The sequence below is a fragment of the Oncorhynchus kisutch genome, linkage group LG22 (assembly GCF_002021735.2).
Source record: "Oncorhynchus kisutch isolate 150728-3 linkage group LG22, Okis_V2, whole genome shotgun sequence".
NCBI classification, from domain to species: Eukaryota; Metazoa; Chordata; class Actinopteri; order Salmoniformes; family Salmonidae; genus Oncorhynchus; species Oncorhynchus kisutch.
In genome coordinates, this window is record NC_034195.2 from 22,429,865 (window position 1) to 22,450,261 (window position 20,397).

The 20,397-nt window shown below is 44.4% G+C and overlaps 1 protein-coding gene across 4 annotated transcripts in view; it reads right to left on the minus strand.

Annotated features, from left to right (window-relative positions):
* Positions 1-15,348: 15,348 nt before the first annotated feature.
* The window catches only part of LOC109888051 (solute carrier family 66 member 2), an 80,396-nt gene continuing 75,347 nt past the window's right edge, over positions 15,349-20,397 (minus strand). For all 4 annotated transcript variants that reach the window (XM_031801155.1, XM_031801154.1, XM_031801153.1 and 1 more), the window contains exon 5: positions 15,349-15,852. In XM_031801155.1, coding sequence (XP_031657015.1) covers positions 15,678-15,852 — 175 coding nt within the window. In that variant the 3' untranslated portion in view covers positions 15,349-15,677. The remainder of the gene's footprint in view (positions 15,853-20,397) is intronic.

Below are 20,397 nucleotides of genomic sequence, written 5' to 3' on the forward strand. Positions count from 1 at the left end.
ACAAAATAGTGTCAGTTAAGATTGCTGAGCCATTATCTTTTCTTAAAGAGTCGTATGAGACATGTGAATGAATGAGAACATAATATGAGTGTGTTTTTATTTGTGACAGCAAGATAAATAAAAACGTAATGTACAGGACTAAACAGTCATTTTCTGGTTGATCCAGCTGTGGTGTAGCTTAACTTTTAACTTCACCTTCAAGCGTCCCTCAGTGGGAGCGCAGTGCATGCAGACTGTACTGTGTGTGTGTGTGTGCACATTTATGTGTGTGTGTGCAATTTATAATGCCCAGGGTAATTAGTCATTGTGGGATTAGTGTCTGGTAGAGGGCGTGTAATCGTTCCTGGATGAGGACTATGGCTGCCCTCCACACACCTCAAGCACTCAGCAGAGAGAGGTTTGTGTTGCCTGTCCCGTGGGACAGCCTGGCATGGCATCCTGTAAAGACAGGGGAACAATGGAAAGGACAGGACACAACAGGGGGAAAGCATGGTGAGGGAGAAACTGAGGGCAGTGGACATGGAGAAAGGCATATTGTACTGTACACATAGTCCAATACTGAACCACTGTGACAGAGGACGCATGCAATTCGATTGGAAGCCTGTCAGTAGTATTCAATTTCTATTCTATTTCCATTGAATATACCATTATCTTGACGTAAGTTAAGAGCACAGAAATGCAATTTCCTATCCACCGTCACTAACAAGCATGCTTTCATTGCATGAAATACAAAGGATCTGCTCTAAAGAACCAAATCATGTTAACTACATCTTAGAATTTATCCTCTGGGGACCAAAATCATCAGTGAAGAATGAAGGGGGGACAGCCTTAATCATGGATACATCATTGTTACAGAGGTTAAAGCAAGACAGTGTGTGTGTGTGTGTGTGTGTTAGATAGGTAGCATGTGAATTGATTATCCATTAGTTAGAGGTATATGTGGGTGTAAAAGTACCACATGGACATTGGGCATGAAGTGCATGAATTTACCCAGCACGCCCTCCAACATCACCTTCCCTCTCCTCCATTCATCAACTCCTCCTCCACTCACAAACAGCTCAGTCCCTCACGGCAGGGAAAGAGAGGACACCTCCAAAGTCTGAGCTCAAGAGCATCACCAACATATGTGCATCACATCCTAGCACTGGCAGTAACCTGCTTAGCAAACCCAAAATGCACTGCGGTGAATTATCGGCCAAAAATACATAAACAACCCTTCTGTTCCTTTTCTTCCCTGGTCCCACCGATTCACAGTAATGGTAGTTGGACCCTATTGACTGTGACATCCATGACTCTCAGGAATTTCCCTACTTCCCGTTTGAGTGAAATACTAATCACGGATTGCAGCCTGGTGATGGTTATGACCCATATCAGTCACGTTGATGTATGCATTATCACCACGCTCGAATTCCCAAACGGCTCTTTTTTCATTACAGGGGGAGAATGGTGCTGCAGACGGAGGCCTGCGCTACGTCATAAACTTATACAGTGCATAAAAGGAAGTTCTAATTACCTGAGAGTAAAAATAGCTCCTGTGCCAGATTAATAGTCAGCACATCACGCTGGTATGTTCAACGTGCTGATTGGAGGTTATTTCATTTGAATCTGAATTGTGAAAAATAATTGGAATCAAGGGAGAGAAATTGGAATTGATTACATTGTTACAGAAAAATGGAAACACAATGGGATGGAGTCCACTGAGAATCACTGAAATTGACCTCAAACTAATTCAGCGCTAATTGCTTAGGGATACAGTTATGAGGTGGTGGCATGGCGTGTTAAGGAGAAAAGCCTTGGTGGTCTCTCCTCTTCAGGGAAAAGCTCTGGTGAGCAGCTGGAGGAGTGGAGCGCAGTGTGGTTTCAGCAAGAGCAACTTCCTTGTCTGCTGAGAATGCCACTGTACTTTGTCTTTGCAGAGAGAACAGCTGGTGTGCGTGGCTTGACGCATGACCTTACATGCCATACGAGGAGAAAGGAGCAGTGAAAGATAAAGTAATGAAGAGAAAAAGGCATGGCCTCCATCTTCCCTGGCAACAACCCCAACGCTTCGCCCTCAATGGCTCAATGTTCCAATCAGGCGGGCAGCTGCAGTCCAGTGACATGGTGGATATTTCACCCTCTCTCTCCCCGCCTCTCTCATGGCCCTTCTCATTACACTACCATATTGAGTAATTTAGCCCAAGTCTAGGGAGGGGCACTTATGAGCGTTTATACAACGGCTGGGTCTAATCCTGAATGCTTATTGGTTAAAAGTGCATTCCAGACGGTGTGTATTTCACAAGTTACCAACAGCTAAATCTTTGACGTTAAAATGCCTATTTACTCTGTTCCATCTGACTGCTCAATCCACTGTCTCATCTACCCAGCCAGGCAATTTATAAACTTGATCTCCACTATAAAAAGCATCTAGACATTATCTCACATTTCTTTTAGAATAACATTTAGTTTTCAACAGCGGAGATTTGTATAAACCTTATTGTCTGTCTCTCGACATTTTCAACATTGTTTCAATATTCAAATTCGATCTCCAGCTGTCCCATAGTGATGAACGTGTCGGGACGAGACAGACCGGCAGGCAGTGTTTCTCAGGCAGTCGAAATCATGAATCAGCAGGCATCATTTTTATGGATATATACAAAGAAAGGTCAATTGAAAAAAGGTAAAACAAAACTAAGTGCAGCTAGTTTGCAGTCTTTACAGCTTCAGTGTTTGAAGTGATTGTGTTAGCTGTGTTGTTGGTTAGCTCCTCTGACCAACAGTGTCCTGACGAGAGAGAATGTTTTCTATGCCAGGCAAATCGAGCCTCATTAGCTCATTGTTATGGATGTATCCAAATAAATGTCACTAGAAAACAGATTAAACAAATGCAAATGCAGCTACTGTTGTTATTCTTTTTGACGTGAATGTAAGTTAGCCGTAGTTGGCTAGCTAGCGAGCAAGGGATAAGAACGTTGCCAGCCAGTATGACAATGGAACATTTAGAACGAACCACTGTTCTGTATCCATAGATACAGAATAAAAAGACTGAACGAGTGGGTCGAGTCTCTGGCAACCGAACCAATAGAACGAACAACCGGCCAGCTTGAGTAGCACAGGGGCCTACAGTAACAACAACCATGCCAAAGATCCTCCAAACACCGGCCTCTTGGGCATTATCACTTAAATAAATATAGGACCCCAGTGCCTCTCTCTCTCCCTCATCCACTGTGTCTGCTCATGTCATTCATTACCCAGTGCCAGGGGGTTAAGGGTTGGTTAGGCTGGTAAATAAATGTCACATGGTGGAATCTTCAGGGTATTACAGAGCCCTTAGCATGCCTGGAATGAGTGAACTTGAACTGGGGAACGGCGATGGAGAGGCCAGCCTTGCTCGTCACACGGCTTTACAGACAATTTGATTTTAATGTGATGACTCGGAGAGAGTCGCATGCAGAAAGAGCTGCATGACTTGCATGATGAGCACAACGACATACTACATGTCACTTCCCATCTAGAGTTCAGGTCATCCTCTAAGTCCTTGAGTTCCTTTTAGAGTATGAGAAAGTAGCATCTTAGCCCCAACCCCCATCTCTTCCATCAAGAAACCACATCCAGCCTTTACTGACTCTTCTTCCTATCGATGCTTATCTGTTATCTTCCATCTTGCTTGCCAACTCGGACACAACAGTATTGTCCTCTTGCTATATGACACTTCTAGCATTTTCCTGTGATAAATACACTGTACTCTGGGAGCCTGCATTTCATGTGGGACACCACCTACTACAGCCGGTTAATAGAAATATAAATCTCTACACGGAAGATGGATGTACGAAACATATTTCCCCACTCCAAACTTAATCTTGGAGGGAAAATGGTAGTGAAAGCTAAGGACAACAGTTCCATATATCTTGATACAGAAAACCCATTAGACACAGGAGGGTTTCTCAGTTAGACTGACTCCCAAAATACTGTAAAAGACTCAGACTTAGTAAAAAAAATACTAATTTATCCATTTCAAAATCTCATTTCATTATGTAATAAAATATGGCTTAACATTACTGTGAATTTACACAACAAAAAACACTATAGGTTAAATGACCAGAAATAATGCCTTTATATTTCCTACTATGCCATTTGATTTTTTAGGTGTGCTCAGCTGTTTGCTTGGCCTAGGCTATATGTTAGGTCAGAGATACAGTATGTGCTTTAAACTTCCAAGCTCTCCATCACTGGGCTGTCTGTTGAGGCCAAAGTCAGAGGGTCAGATGAGGCCATCCATCACAGAGCAGGGCTTCCTGGCCTGGTCCTGGCCTGTTCCCAGCAGTGGCAACACCACTTCCCCACTGTCTGCAGCCCCACCCTGGACCACGGACCCCTCAACCCGGAGTCAACAATGATTACTCAGCAATCCCAGCATTGATAATTTGAAACACAATCATTAATGGATGGGCCTGTCTATAAGTGGGGAAGAGGGTGGAGAATTAGAGAGGAGACATCTCATCTATAATCTAGAGACCCTCCCTCCCTCCGGTTTGAATATTTAATTTATATTCTCCTGGAGATACTGTCCACCTGGACCTCCTCTACATAGACTTATAGCTAGCTATGGTAATACATTATCCAGTTCATATGAACCATGACAAGGAGAAGAGGCTTTGAATATACACTCCCCTACCTATTTATTTGGACAGTGAAGCTAAAACTTTTAATTTGTCTCTGGTACTCCAGCATTTGTGATTTGAGATAAAATGTTTCATAGGATTTAGGATTTTATTAGGATGCCCATTAGCTGGGGTCCACACAGAACATAAAACATGACATAATACAGAACATTAGTAAACAACAACAACTCAAGGACATAGCAACATACATTTAAATACAACAATTCAAAAGGTTTACAATTTACAATAAAAGTTACTCCAAAATGACATAATACATTATTTATCATTAATTTCTAGCACAACATAATCTGAAACACAACCAAAACAAAATGCAAATGCATCCAACAAGTTTATAGAGCCACAAGCAAATCATTGCATTCTAGGAATATGGGACCAAATACTAAACTTTTGACTACTTATAATTGAATTGGTCTATGGGGGGACTAGACAAATAAAGTGATTTCATATCTAAATGGTAAAACAGATATGAATGAAAATATCCTCAAATAAAAGGTGCCATGCTATACTGTCGTCTCATATAAAACATTTCATCTCAAATCCAAAATCCTCAAATGTAACAATTTTAGCTTCACTGATTTGAACAGTGTTTCACAGGCAGGTTCCTACTCTCATCAAACCCACGCATATAAATACTTGCCTGTCACCTCACTCTGAATACACATCACCTTACACAAACCTGACAAATGACCAGGTGTTGCTATGAATGGTTTATAAAAACAGTTGTTTGGGCTAATACAAATGTTTCCTAGATACACACTTTTGATTCTATTACCTACAACAGACAGTAATTGATCATATGACACACATTATTATACATTATTTCCTATAAAGTAAAAAAAATATTGGGCCATCCACCATCCTCTTTGTTTTTCCAGCTTTTCCTTTTTTGTTTACATGTACATTCTACACACATTTGACATACATTGCACTTTTTGTTTTACAAAGTAGTTACATAGCAGGAATATAGTAATTTGACATACATAACATCTGGATAGATAGAACCTTAACACATACGGTATACACCGAGTGTTTCCGTGTGTATCAAGAATGTTCCACCACCCGAAGGACATCCAGACAACTTGACACAACTGTGGGAGACATTGGAATCAACATGAGCCAGCATCCCTGTGAAATGCTTTAGACAAATTGTAGCATCAATGCCCTGACAAATTGAGGCTGTTCTCAGGGCAAAAAACTCAATATTAGTAATGTGTTCTTAATGTTCTTTTTACACTCATTATACATTACAGTTGAAGTCGAATTTCTTGTTAACAAACTATAGTTTTGGCAAGTCGGTTAGGGCATCTACTTTGTGCATGACACAAGTAATTTTTCCAACAATTGTTTACATACAGATTATTTCACTGTATCACAATTCCAGTGGGTCAGAAGTTTACATACACTAAGTTGACTGTGCCTTTAAACAGCTTGGAAAATTCCAGAAAATGATGTCATGGCTTTAGAAGCTTCGGATAGGCTAATTGACATCGGTTGAGTCAATTGGAGGTGTACCTGTGGATGTATTCCAAGGCCTACCTTCAAATTCAGTGCCTCTGCTTGACATCATGGGAAAATCAAAAGAAATCAGCCAAGACCTCAGAAAAAAGAATTGTAGACCTCCACAAGTCTGGTTCATCCTTGGGAGCAATTTCCAAATGACTGAAGGTACCATGTTCATCTGTACAAACAATAGTACGCAAGTATAAACACCATGGGACCACGCAGCCATCATACCGCTCAGGAAGGAGACACTTTCTGTCACCTAGAGATGGATGCGAAAAGTGTAAATCAATCCCAGAACAACAGCAAAGGACCTTGTGAAGATGCTGGAGAAAACAGGTACAAAAGTATCTATATCCACAGTAAAACAAGTCCTATATCGACATAACCTGAAAGGCCGCTCAGCAAGGAAGAAACCACTGCTCCAAACCCGCCATAAAAAAGCCAGACTACGGTTTGCAACTGCACATGGGGACAAAGATCGTACTTTTTGGAGAAATGTCCTCTGGTCTGATGAAACAAAAATAGAATTGTTTGGCCATAACGACCATCGTTATGTTTGGAGGAGAAAGGGGAGGGTGGCAAACCGAAGAACACCATCCCAACCTTGATGCACGGGGGTGGCAGCATCATTTTGTTAGGGTGCTTTGCTGCAGGAGGGACTGGTGCACTTCACAAAATAGATGGCATCATAAGGGATGAAAATTCTGTGGATATAAAGAAGCAGCATCTCAAGACATCAGTCAGGAAGTTAAAGCTTGGTCGCTAATGGGTCTTCCAAATGGACAATGACCCCAAGCATACTTCCAAAGTTGTGGCAAAATGGCTAAAGGACAACAAAGTCAAGGTATTGTAGTGGCCATCACAAAGCCCTGACCTCAATCCCATAAAAAATGTGTGGGCAGAACTGAAAAAGCGTGTTCGAGGAAGGAGGCCTACAAACCTGACTCAGTTACACCAGCTCTGTCAGGAGGAATGGGCCAAAATTCACCCAACTTATTGTGGGAAGCTTGTGGAAGGCTACCCGAAACATTTCACCCAAGTTAAACAATTTAAAGGCAATGCTACCAAATTCTAATTGAGTGTATAAGTATTTTGACCCACTGGGAATATGATGAAAGAAATAAAAGCTGAAATAAATAATTCTCTCTACTATTATTCTGACATTTAACATTCTTAAAGTAAAGTGGGGATCCTAACTGACCTAAGACAGGGAATTTTTACTAGGATTAAATGTCAGGAATTGTGGAAAAACTGAGTTTAAATGTAGTTGGCTAAGGTGTATGTAAACTTCCGACTTCAACTGTAACTTGCCATTGGACGGGTGTGTGTATAGATGGCCATACTTTCCTGGTGTATACAAGGCTGCCAACAGACCCCGTATTTAAACATAGGGAGGAACACAGGTATACAAACATGCTGAGCTCAAAGAAAAACAATCATCCTGATAAACATCAAGATAACAGCCTATAGGATATAAAAACAACAAGAAAACAACGCAAGAAGCCTTCTTGCATCAACAGCCTATATTATATGGCAGAATAAAAAGGACGATAAATAATGTAATTGTTTTTTCTATACTTACATAAAATCATAACACAAGAGCAAAGAGGTTTTGGGGATTGGGGTTACCTACACTGTATACCTACACTGTATTTTAACACCTCTTGAAATAGCACCAATAGAAGTCGTGCCAATTATTTTCTTTATTTGGAGGATGGCATCACACACACTTTACAGGCAATCTGTCCCTGGTTTTCAGCTTCACATTGCCAGGCAGAGGCAGGCAGGGCCGTCAGCTACAGATGGGAAACCTAACGAGACAGAGCCACTTTCTGCACGCTGTGCAAACATTAGCCACGTAAATGATTATCACTGTCCCAGCACTGAGAGGCCACAGGCACATATTGCCTGGCCATTCATGGAGGACAGTTGAGGAAGACAGGTAGGCAGGCACAGACATTCAGCATCCATCTCTTGATCTCTCTGCATTTCAGCAGTGTCGTGTAGTGTAGTGTGTAGTGTTAAACTCCTAAGGAAACAATGTAAGGAGAAAACAAAATGTCCCTCTGATGACCATAAAGCTGTTCCCTAACAAATCATAGGTGGCTCCGTCTTCTCGGATGGCTCTTAATAAAACTAAACAGCATGGAACTGATGATGACGCCAGTGTGACCACAGAGACTAACTGAGCTGGAAAGCCTCCATTCTAGTCCCTCTAAATTACCAGACTCAGAACACCATCACGATTTACTCCACAACATTCCCTCCACTGACCATTGGAAGTTCTTAAAATGTGGCTACAGTACTCGTTAGCAAAGCTTAAAGGAACCATCCAAGACTAACAGTATGTTTTAATGGATCCGTTGTTATCCTTGTACTGTCATTTTGGTAGCTGTGATCCCAAGTATAAAATGTTCAATATAGTTCCTTTCCCTCAGTCACAGGCCAGCAGTTCTGCTTGGTGAGGAGAAAGCTGCTCTCCAGAAATAGCTGTTTGACAGTGATGAATGTGGGCCATGCTTCCTGTAGATGTACTGTACTGTATACATTCTGAGCATTGTATTTGTTCCTCGGCTGAATCTGGTAATGAATGGTGTGGCTGTTGAACAAGTTGAGGAGACTTAAACCGTCATGGTCAAAACATATAGATTCAATGGTTGTAAAGATGGGAAGAGGTCTGTCCGTAATAAAGAGATGCTCCGCTTTTATGACACCGCACTCCATAAAGCAAGTCAAGCAGGCTCTTGATTATTGTCCAGTTGTGTGGTCGAGTGCTGCATGAAAATACATAGTTAAGCTGCAGCTGGCCCCAAACAGAGCGGCACGACATCTTGCTCTTCATTGTAATCAGAGGGCTAATATAAATACGATGCATGCCAGTCTCTCTTGGCTAAGAGCTGTGGAGAGACTGACTGCATCACTTATTTTTATAAGAAACAATGTGTTGAAAATTTAAAAATGTTTGCATAGTCAACTTACACACATCTCTGACACACACACTTACCCCACCAGATATGCCACCAAGGGTATTGTCACAGTCCCCAAACATAGAAAGTGTACAGTATTATATAGAGCCATTATCTCAAATATAACTCCCATCTCAAATTGCTGAAATGAACAGCAAACCTGGTTTCAAAAAACAGATAAAGCAACACCTCACGGCACAACGCCTCTCCCCTATTTTGACCTAGATAGTTTGTGTGTATCTATTGATATGTAGCCTACGTGAGTAATTTTTAAATGCATGTAGTTCTGTCCTTGAGTTGTTATTGTCTTGTGAAGGTAGGGAACAACATCTCCACTACGCTGATCCTCAACACAGGGGCCCCACAAGGGTGCGTGCTCAGCCCCCTCCTGTTCTCCCTGTTCATCCATGACTGCATGGCCACACATGCCTCCAAATCAATCATCAAGTTTGCATACGACACAATAGTAGTAGGCTTGATTACCTACAATGACGAGACAGTCTACAGGGAGGTGAGGGCCCTGGCGGAGTGGTGCCAGGTAAATAACCTCTCCCTCAACGTCAACAAAACAAAGGAGCTGGTCGAGGACTTCAGGAGACAGCAGAGGGAGTACGCCCCCATCCACATTGACGGGACCACAGTGGAGAAGGTGAAAAGTTCCTTGGCGTATACATCACTGGCAATCTGATGGTCCACCCACAGAGAGTGTGATGAAGACAGCACATCAGCGCCTCTTCAACCTTAACAGAGCCTCTTTGGCCCCTAAGACCCTCACAAACTTTTGCACCATTGAGAGCATCTTGTCGGGCTGTATCACCACCTAGAATGGCAACTGCACCGCCCACAACCGCAGGACTCTCTAGAGGGTGGCACCGTCTGCACAACGCATCACCGGGGGCACACTGTCTGCCCTCCAAGACACATACAGCCCCCGATGTCACAGGAAGGCCAAAAAGGACATCAACCACCCGAGCCACGGCCTGTTCACCTGCTATCATCCAGAAGGCTAGGTCAGTACAGGTGCATCAAAGCTGGGACCGAGAGACTGGAAAAAAGCATCTACAGTGCCTTGCGAAAGTATTCGGCCCCCTTGAACTCTGCGACCTTTTGCCACATTTCAGGCTTCAAACATAAAGATATAAAACTGTATTTTTTTGTGAAGAATCAACAACAAGTGGGACACAATCATGAAGTGGAACGACATTTATTGGATATTTCAAACTTTCTTAACAAATCAAAAACTGAAAAATTGGGCGTGCAAAATTATTCAGCCCCCTTAAGTTAATACTTTGTAGCGCCACTGTCACACCCTGACCATAGTTTACTTTGTATATTTCTATGTTTTGGTTGGTCAGGGTGTGAGCTGAGTGGGCATTCTATGTTTCATGTCTAGTTTGTCTATTTCTATGTCTGGCCTGATATGGTTCTCAATCAGAGGCAGGTGTTAGTCATTGTCTCTGATTGGGAACCATATTTAGGTAGCCTTGGTTTCACTGTGTGTTTGTGGGTGATTGTTCCTGTCTCTGTGTTTTCACCAGATAGGGCTGTTTCGGTTTTCGTTACGTTTCCACGTTTGTTGTTTTTGTAGTTTTGTATTGATTTGTGTTTTACCTTTTTTGATTAAACATGGATCGCAATCTACATGCCGCATTTTGGTCCGACTCTCCTTCACCAAAAGAGAACCGTTACAGAATCACCCACCGCAACAGGACCAAGTGGCGTGGTAACAGGCAACAGCAGCAGCAGGTGCAGCGCGACAAGAATTTCTGGACTTGGGAGGAAATCCTCGACGGGAGAGGACCCTGGGCTAAACCAGGGGAGTGTAGCCGCCCCAAGGTGCAGCGAGAGAAGGACAGGACATGGGAGGACGAACTGGACGGTGAAGGACCCTGGGCTCAGCCTGGAGAATATCGCCGCCCCAAAGAAGAACTGGAGGCGGAGAAAGCTGAGAGGTGCAGAAAGCTGAGAGGCGCAGGTATGAGGAGGCAGCACGGCGACGCGGATGGAAGCCTGAGAGTCAGCCCCAAAAATGTATTGGGGGGGGGGCTCACAGGGAGTATGGCTATGCCAGGTAGGAGACCTGCGCAAACTCCCTGTGCTTACCGGGGTGCTAGAGAGACCGGGCAGGCACCGTGTTATGCTGTGGTGCGCACGGTGTCTCCAGTGCGGGTGCATAGCCCGGTGCGGTATATTCCAGCTCCGCGTATCGGCCGGGCTAGATTGAGCGTCGAGCCAAATGCCATGAAGCCGGCTCTACGCATCTGGTCCCCAGTGCGTCTCCTTGGGCCGGCTTACGTGGCACCAGCCTTGCGCTCGGTGTCTCCGGTTCGCCTGCATAGCCCAGTGCGGGCTATTCCACCTCGCCGCACTGGCAGGGTGACCGAGAGCATTCAACCAGGTAAGGTTGGACAGGTTCGGTGCTCAAGAGCTCCAGTGCGCCTGCACGGTCCGGTCTATCCAGTACCACCTCCACACCCCAGCCCTCCGGTAGCAGCTCCCCGCACCAGGCTTCCTGTGCGTGTTCTCGGTCCAGTACCACCAGTGCCAGCACCACGCATCAGGCCTACCCTGCGCCTCGCCTCTCCAGCGCTGCCAGAGCCTTCCTCCTCTCCTGCGCTGTCGGAGTCTCCCGCCTGTTCAGCGCTACCAGAGCCTTCCGCCTCTACAGCGTTGCCGGAGTCTCCTGCCTGTTTAGCGCAGCCAGAGCTGCCAGTCTGCATGGAGCAGCCAGAGCTGCCAGTCTGCATGGAGCAGCCAGAGCTGCCAGTCTGCATGGAGCAGCCAGAACTGCCAGTCTGCATGGAGCAGCCAGAGCTGCCAGTCTGCATGGAGCAGCCAGAGCTGCCAATCTGCATGGAGCAGCCAGAGCTGCCAGTCTTCATGGAGCAGCCAGAGCTGTAAGTCTGCATGGAGCAGCCAGAGCTGTCAGTCTTCATGGAACAGCCAGAGCTGTCAGTCTGCATGGAGCAGCCGGATCTGCCAGTCTGCAAGGAGCTGCCAGTCTGCAAGGAGCTGCCAGTCTGCAAGGAGCTGCCAGAGCTGCCAGTCTGCATGGAGCAGCCAGAGCTGCCAGGCTGCAAGAAGCCGCCAGTCAGCATGGAGCAGCCAGAGCCGCCAGTCAGCATGGAGCAGCCAGAGCCGCCAGTCAGCATGGAGCAGCCAGAGCCGCCAGTCAGCATGGAGCAGTCAGAGCCGTCAGTCTGCCAGGATCCGCCAGTCAGTCAGACTCTTCCAGATCTGCCAGTCAGCCAGACTCTTCCAGATCTGCCAGTCAGCCAGACTCTTCCAGATCCGCCAGTCTGCCAGACTCTTCCAGATCTGCCAGTCAGCCAGACTCTTCCAGATCTGCCAGTCAGCCAGACTCTTCCAGATCCGCCAGTCAGCCAGGATCTGCCAGTCAGCCAGACTCTTCCAGATCTGCCAGTCAGCCAGGATCCGCCAGTCAGCCAGACTCTTCTAGATCTGCCAGTCTGCCAGACTCTTCCAGATCCGCCAGTCTGCCAGACTCTTCCAGATCCGCCAGTCTGCCAGACTCTTCCAGATCCGCCAGACCCTTCCAGATCCGCCAGTCTGCCAGACTCTTCCAGATCCGCCAGTCTGCCAGACTCTTCCAGATCCGCCAGTCAGCCAGGATCTGCCAGAGCCTTCCTCCTCTCCTGTGCTGTCGGAGTCTGAAGAGCCCCTTTGTCCCGAGCTGCCCCTCTGTCCCGTGTTATTAAGTAGGGTTGCCGTGGCTTGGAGGTCACGGAAGCGGACAAGGTGGAGGAAGACTACGGTGAAGTGGGGGCCACGTCCAGCACCAGAGCCGCCACCGCGGACAGATGCCCACCCAGACCCTCCACTATAGGTTCAGGTTTTGCGGCCGGAGTCCGCACCTTGGGGGGGGGGGGGGGGGGGGGGGTACTGTCACACCCTGACCATAGTTTTCGTTACGTTTCCACGTTTGTTGTTTTTGTAGTTTTGTATTGATTCGTGTTTTACGTTTTTTGATTAAACATGGATCGCAATCTACACGCCGCATTTTGGTCCGGCTCCTTCACCAAAAGAGAACCGTTACAGCCGTTACCTTTTGCTGCAATTACAGCTGTAAGTCGCTTGGGGTATGTCTCTATCAGTTTTGCACATCGAGAGACTGACATTTTTTCCCATTCCTCCTTGCAAAACAGCTCGAGCTCAGTGAGGTTGGATGGAGAGCATTTGTGAACAGCAGTTTTCAGTTCTTTCCACGGATTCTCGATTGGATTCAGGTCTGGACTTTGACTTGGCCATTCTAACACCTGGATATGTTTATTTTTGAACCATTCCATTGTAGATTTTGCTTTATGTTTTGGATCATTGTCTTGTTGGAAGACATCTCCATCCCAGTCTCAGGTCTTTTGCAGACTCCATCAGGTTTTCTTCCAGAATGGTCCTGTATTTGGCTCCATCCATCTTCCCATCAATTGTTACCATCTTCCCTGTCCCTGCTGAAGAAAAGCAGGCCCAAACCATGATGCTGCCACCACCATGTTTGACAGTGGGGATGGTGTGTTCAGGGTGATGAGCTGTGTTGCTTTTACGCCAAAAATTATGTTTTGCATTGTTGCCAAAAAGTTCAATTTTGGTTTCATCTGACCAGAGCACCTTTTCCACATGTTTGGTGTGTCTCCCAGGTGGCTTGTGGCAAACTTTAAACAACACTTTTTATGGATATCTTTAAGAAATGGCTTTCTTCTTGCCACTCTTCCATAAAGGCCAGATTTGTGCAATATACGACTGATTGTTGTCCTATGGACAGAGTCTCCCACCTCAGCTGTAGATCTCTGCAGTTCATCCAGAGTGATCATGGGCCTCTTGGCTGCATCTCTGATCAGTCTTCTCCTTGTATGAGCTGAAAGTTTAGAGGGACGGCCAGGTCTTGGTAGATTTGCAGTGGTCTGATACTCCTTCCATTTCAATATTATCGCTTGCACAGTGCTCCTTGGGATGTTTAAAGCTTGGGAAATCTTTTTGTATCCAAATCCGGCTTAACTTCTTCACAACAGTATCTCGGACCTGCCTGGTGTGTTCCTTGTTCTTCATGATGCTCTCTGCACTTTTAACGGACCTCTGAGACTATCACAGTGCAGGTGCATTTATACGGAGACTTGATTACACACAGGTGGATTGTATTTATCATCATTAGTCATTTAGGTCAACATTGGATCATTCAGAGATCCTCACTGAACTTCTGGAGAGAGTTTGCTGCACTGAAAGTAAAGGGGCTGAATAATTTTGCACGCCCAATTTTTCAGTTTTGATTTGTTAAAAAAGTTTGAAATATCCAATAAATGTCGTTCCACTTCATGATTGTGTCCCACTTGTTGTTGATTCTTCACAAAAAAATACAGTTTTATATCTTTATGTTTGAAGCCTGAAATGTGGCAAAAGGTCGCAAAGTTCAAGGGGGCCGAATACTTTCGCAAGGCACTGTATCTCAAGGCCATCGGACTGTTAAATAGCCATCACTAGCTGGCCTCCACCCAGTACCCTGCCCTGAACTTAGTCATTGTCACTAGCCGGCTCCCACCCGGTTACTCAACCCTGCACCTTAGAGGCTGCTGCCCTATGTAAATAGATATGGAATCACTGGTCACTTTAATAATGTTTACATACTGTATTTTAGTCAATGCCACTTCGACATTGCTCATCATAATATTTACCTTTTACCTTTAGATGTGTGTATTGTTGTGAATTGTTAGATATTACTGCACTGTTGGAACACAAGCATTTCACTACAACCGCAATAACATCAGCTAAATATGTGTATGTGACCAATAAAATTTGATTTGATGTTCTGTATTATGTCATGTTTCATGTTCTGTGTGAACCCCAGGAAGGAAGAGTAGCTGCTGCTTTAGTAACAGCTAATGGGGATTCTAATAAAATACCAAATACCAATACCTTGCCATTTTGATTTAACCTTTATTTAACTAAGCAAGTTGGTGAAGAACATTCTTATTTACAATGACAGCCTACTTGTAAAGCCCCACCGGCCAAACCCCCCCTAACGATGCTGGGCCAATTGTGCTCCGCCCTATGGGACTCTCGATCACGGCCGGTTACAGCCTGGGATCGAACCCGGATCTGTAGTGACGCCTCTAGCATTGCGATGCAGTGCCCTAGCGCCCCTGTGGCATTGGAGAATGCCAATGGCTAAAATCAATTCATGCTGAAACGCACACACACTGACACACATATATACATGTCTATATTTAATCTTAAAAACACACTGAGGTACACAGTGAAGGAGGCATCAGTCAGAGTAGCCTGTCGTGTCGTTCAAGCTGCCTGTGGAACTGGTAGAGATTGACTGATGGACACACACTGCCCTTCAGTAACTAGCAAAGCAAATGACCTATGAAGACACAAATGACTGGTATCAAATAGTAAAACATACACAATACCTCTCTGGCATTCTCCATCTAATATCTTTAAAAACAAAAAATACATGTTAAGGCACACACGTTTAGGTATAAGTCTTTGATTAAGAGCATTGATGTATTGGAGGATGATAAGGTCATAGGGTTCATCCCAGTTTGACCCTGATGTCCTGGCCGTAAAAGAGCACCTGCAGCAGGATGGCAATGTCTATGAGGATCTGGACTGCTCCACACACCCAGAACTGGGACGGGCTGTGGTTCATCACAAAGTACGTCGTCTTGAAAATGTCTCCAGCAGTCCACAGCAGCACCATCTTCACACTGATACAAGAGAGACAATGAGAAAGAGTAAATATGTAGCAAGCTATGACAAAGAACAATGATTATCCACCATTTTATAAATGTTTAAGGTCATTTTCCCTGTAAATAGCCATGTTATTTTCTACTTGTTATTCACTGTGTATTTATTTATTGCGTCACTATTTATATTTGTATCTTATCATTAACTCTGCATTGTTGGAAATGGACCCATAAGTAAGCATTTCACTGTTAGTCTACACCTGTTCTCTACATAGCATGTGACAAATAAAACGTCATTTAGATTTAGATTTGATCCCCATTTGGGAAAACAACATCTGTTGTCCACACGTAAAGATAGGCACATCAATAAGCTGATGCCAGGACTCAACAGTATCATTGTTTCCTAAATGCAATCTGAAATCAGTACACAACAGAACGTCTGAGGAGTAAAAGAGAACAGCAGATCAAACAATGATTGATCAGGCAGAGCGCTGCCTGGACATCAGCAGTGCAGGCTAATACCCTCAAGAGGAGCACAGCAGCTATCTCCACAGCAAAACTTATTCAAAGAACATTTTGAGTGAGAATGATTACCATTGAACTGAAGACAGACTGCTGAAAAGCAATTGAAGGCTTTATTGTAGATTGATTCTATAGATTTGTTTACTGTGAGTTTCGCCTGAGTCCATGTTGTCATGCAGATGAGATATTTGCAAAATTATCATTGTGTGTAAAAAAATACAAGTGCAGTATCAAAGGGTAAACCGTTTCTTATTAACTTAAAACAGCTGAGACTTGCTTTCACTGTTCTGCTGATCTGTATTGCATGTTCATCAAACTTAAGTTGAGAGTTGATTCAAAGATACTGTATTTAACATCAGAAACCTGCTTGATTCACTCTACTTTGATCAAAATGCTGAGTGATGCTACCATTGTCTGTTGTCTGGAGGAAAAACAAATCACTGAGGTCTTATTTATATTCAATGTCAAGCATGTGTTATCAACTATTCTACAATTGAGTACATGTGTAAATGCTTAGAGGTTTGTATGGGTTGAAATAAAGGTGAGTACATGTGTATATGCTGAGAGGTTTGTATGGGCTGAAATAAAGGTGAGTACATGTGTATATGCTGAGAGGTTTGTATGGGTTGAAATAAAGGTGAGTACATGTGTATATGCTGAGAGGTTTGTATGGGTTGAAATAAAGGTGAGTACATGTGTATATGCTGAGAGGTTTGTATGGGTTGAAATAAAGGTGAGTACATGTGTATATGCTGAGAGGTTTGTATGGGCTGAAATAAAGGTGAGTACATGTGTATATGCTGAGAGGTTTGTATGGGTTGAAATAAAGGTGAGTACATGTGTACATGCTTAGAGGTTTGTATGGGTTGAAATAAAGGTGAGTACATGTGTATATGCTGAGAGGTTTGTTTGGGTTGAAATAAAGGTGAGTACATGTGTATATGCTGAGAGGTTTGTATGGGTTGAAATAAAGGTGAGTACATGTGTATATGCTGAGAGGTTTGTATGGGTTGAAATAAAGGTGAGTACATGTGTATATGCTGAGAGGTTTGTATGGGCTGAAATAAAGGTGAGGGCATGTGTATGTGGACACATCTATAGCATATAGTTTGTATACAGACCAGGAAGAATACCTTCACTGTACACTAATGTGTAGGTCAGCAAAGGTCAGTCTGCACTGTAGAGGCTGTAAGGGTGTGAGGAAAAACTAATATGTTGATGCATTAATGGACAAAGGATGACTATACATAAACAATTCAAGTCACATACAGACAAATCTGTGAATAGGCTACAGTACAAAACAGTTATGCTGGCTATGCTCACAGATGGGGACTCTCCGAATTGCCATTCCACAGGGAAATCCAGTCTTTCTGATGGGCTAAAAGTTTTCAGAATATGTCCTCTACCGCACAAGACGAGCTCTCCTTTCCAGCAGAAACCCTCCCACTAATCCCCCCCCACTTACATGTTAGATTTTTTACATTCCCCCTCTCTTTTCTCTCCCGCCGTCATATTTGCTAATTTCTTTGCTCTAGAGACGGCAAACATCATTAACAAGGATGAATCATTAACGAGGTAATTAACAGGGGCGGGTCATCTGTACAAGAGCAGCACATCACAATGGAGACATTTATATGTCACTTGTTAAGTCCTTTTCAATCAGTGTAGCTGAAGGGGAGGAGACAGGATAAAGAACGATTTTTGACAATTGAGACATGGACTGTGTGTGTGTGCCATTCAGAGGATGAATGGGCAAGACATAAGATGTAATGCCTTTGAAAGAGATATGGTAGCAGGTGCCAGGCGCACCGGTGTGTGTGTGTCAGGAACTGCAACAGTCTCTCGTGTGTATCAATAATGATCGACCACCCAAAGGACATCCAGCCAACTTGACAACTGTGGGAAGCATTGTAGTCAACATGGGCCAGCATCCCTGTGGAACACTCAAGACACCTTGTACAGTCCACACCACAATAAATTGAGGCTGTTCTGAGGGCAAAAGTGTGTGCAACTCAATATTAATAAGGTGTTCATAATGTTTTGTACACTCTGTGTATGTAAATATGCTGTCCACCGACTACAGCTCAGCATTCAACCCCATAGTCCCCACCAAGCTCATCACCAAGCTGGTGACCTTGAGACTTAACACCTCCCTCTGTAAAAAGATCCTGGACTTCCTGACAGGACGGCCCCAGGTGGTGAGGATAGACAACAACACCTCCGCCACGCTGACCCTCAACACAGGGGCCCATCAAGGGTGTGAGCTTAGTCACCTCCTGTACTCACTGTTCACCCACGCATGACTCCAACATCAAGTTTGCTGACGACACAACTGTGGTAGGCCTGATCACTGATGGCGATGAGACAGCCTACAGGAAGGTCAGATACTTAGTGTTAGTGTGGTGCCATCACAACCTCTCCCTCAACGTCAGTAAAACCAACGAGCAGAACGTGACTACAGGAGAAAGAGGGGAGAGCACCCCCAATCCATAGGTCGCCTGGAGGTTAGAGCAATGGGCCAGTAACCGAAAGGTTGCTAGTTCAAATACCAGATCAGACAAGGTGAGAAAAAATTATCTGTTGCTGTGCACTTAACTCTAATTGCTCCAGGGGCACTGTACAATGGCGACCCTGGCCGTGACCCCACTCCCTAAAATATCATTTTCCATCTCAAAAAACATTGCCCGGGTCATACCATCACTCTCCCAGCCAAATGCAGAGAAACTCATCCACACCTTCGATTACACATTTGATCAACTACAGCAATGCACTGTTTGGGGGCCTCCCAGCCAAATCACTACCGAAGCTCTCAATATTAGGAAAGTGTTCCTAATGTTTGGTATACTCGGTGTACAGGATCGATTTCAAAATTCTCATGCATTTAAAGCCTTGAATGGATTGAGCCCCACCTACGTCTGCAACCTCATCTCAATAGCGAGCCATCTGACACTCTCCTCTACAGCCACTGCCTCAAGTCCCCAAAACACATCTCCAAACTATGGGGGACCGAGCCTTCTGCTCCCTTGCCCCTCACCTATGGAATGCTTTCCCTAATAATCTGAGAGCCGCTCCATCAATCAAATGTATTTATAAAGCCCTTTTTACATCAGCCGATGTTACAGGGTGCTATACAGAAACCCAGCCTAAATCCCTAAACAGCAAGCAATGCAGATGTAGAAGCACGGTGGCTAGGAAAAACTCTACAAAGGCAGGAACCTAGGAAGAAACCTAGAGAGGAACCAGGCTCTGAGGGGTGGCCTGTCCTCTTTTGGCTGTGACGGTGTGGAGATTATAACAGTAAGCCAAGATGGCCAAGATGTTCAAACATCCATAGATGACCCACAGGGTCATACAACAATAATAATCACAGTGGATGTAGAGGGTGCAACAGGTCAGCACCCCAGGAGTAAATGTCAGTTGACTTTTCATAGCCGATCATTCAGAGTTAGAGACTGCAGGTGTGGTAGAGAGACAGAGAGCTTCGAAAACAGTAGGTCTGGGACAGGTAGCACATACAGTGAACAGGTCAGGGTCCCATAGCCGCAGGCAGAAGAGTTGAAACTGGAGCAGCAGCACGACCAGGTGGACTGGGGATCACTCAGAACTTTTAAAACGTGCCTGTCATGTAATAGTTGGCTAGGTGCGAAATATATTTTAGATTGGGACTAGGACTATGACAAAAAGTGTGTATTAGTGGCACTTAGCCCTCGTAAGCTTTGCGGTTGTTTATCTTGTTTCTTGTTTTGTTGGCGACATTCCAGAATAAAAGGAAAATGCACGCATACCACGCTGCACTTTGGTCCACTTCTTTCGACGGCCGTGACAGGGCCTTAAATCCCACTTCTACACACTTTTTGTCATAGTCCTAGTCCCAATCTAAAATATATTTCGCCCCTAGCCAACTATTACCATTTTACCTGCCTTGATTGTAAATGTATTTAGTTATTGTATATATGTTTTTTTTATTTTTACGTTTTGCTCAGTAGAAGGGTTTGGCGGTATCCAGATTCTCAAACCTTCATACCGTTTATGTACCATACCAGG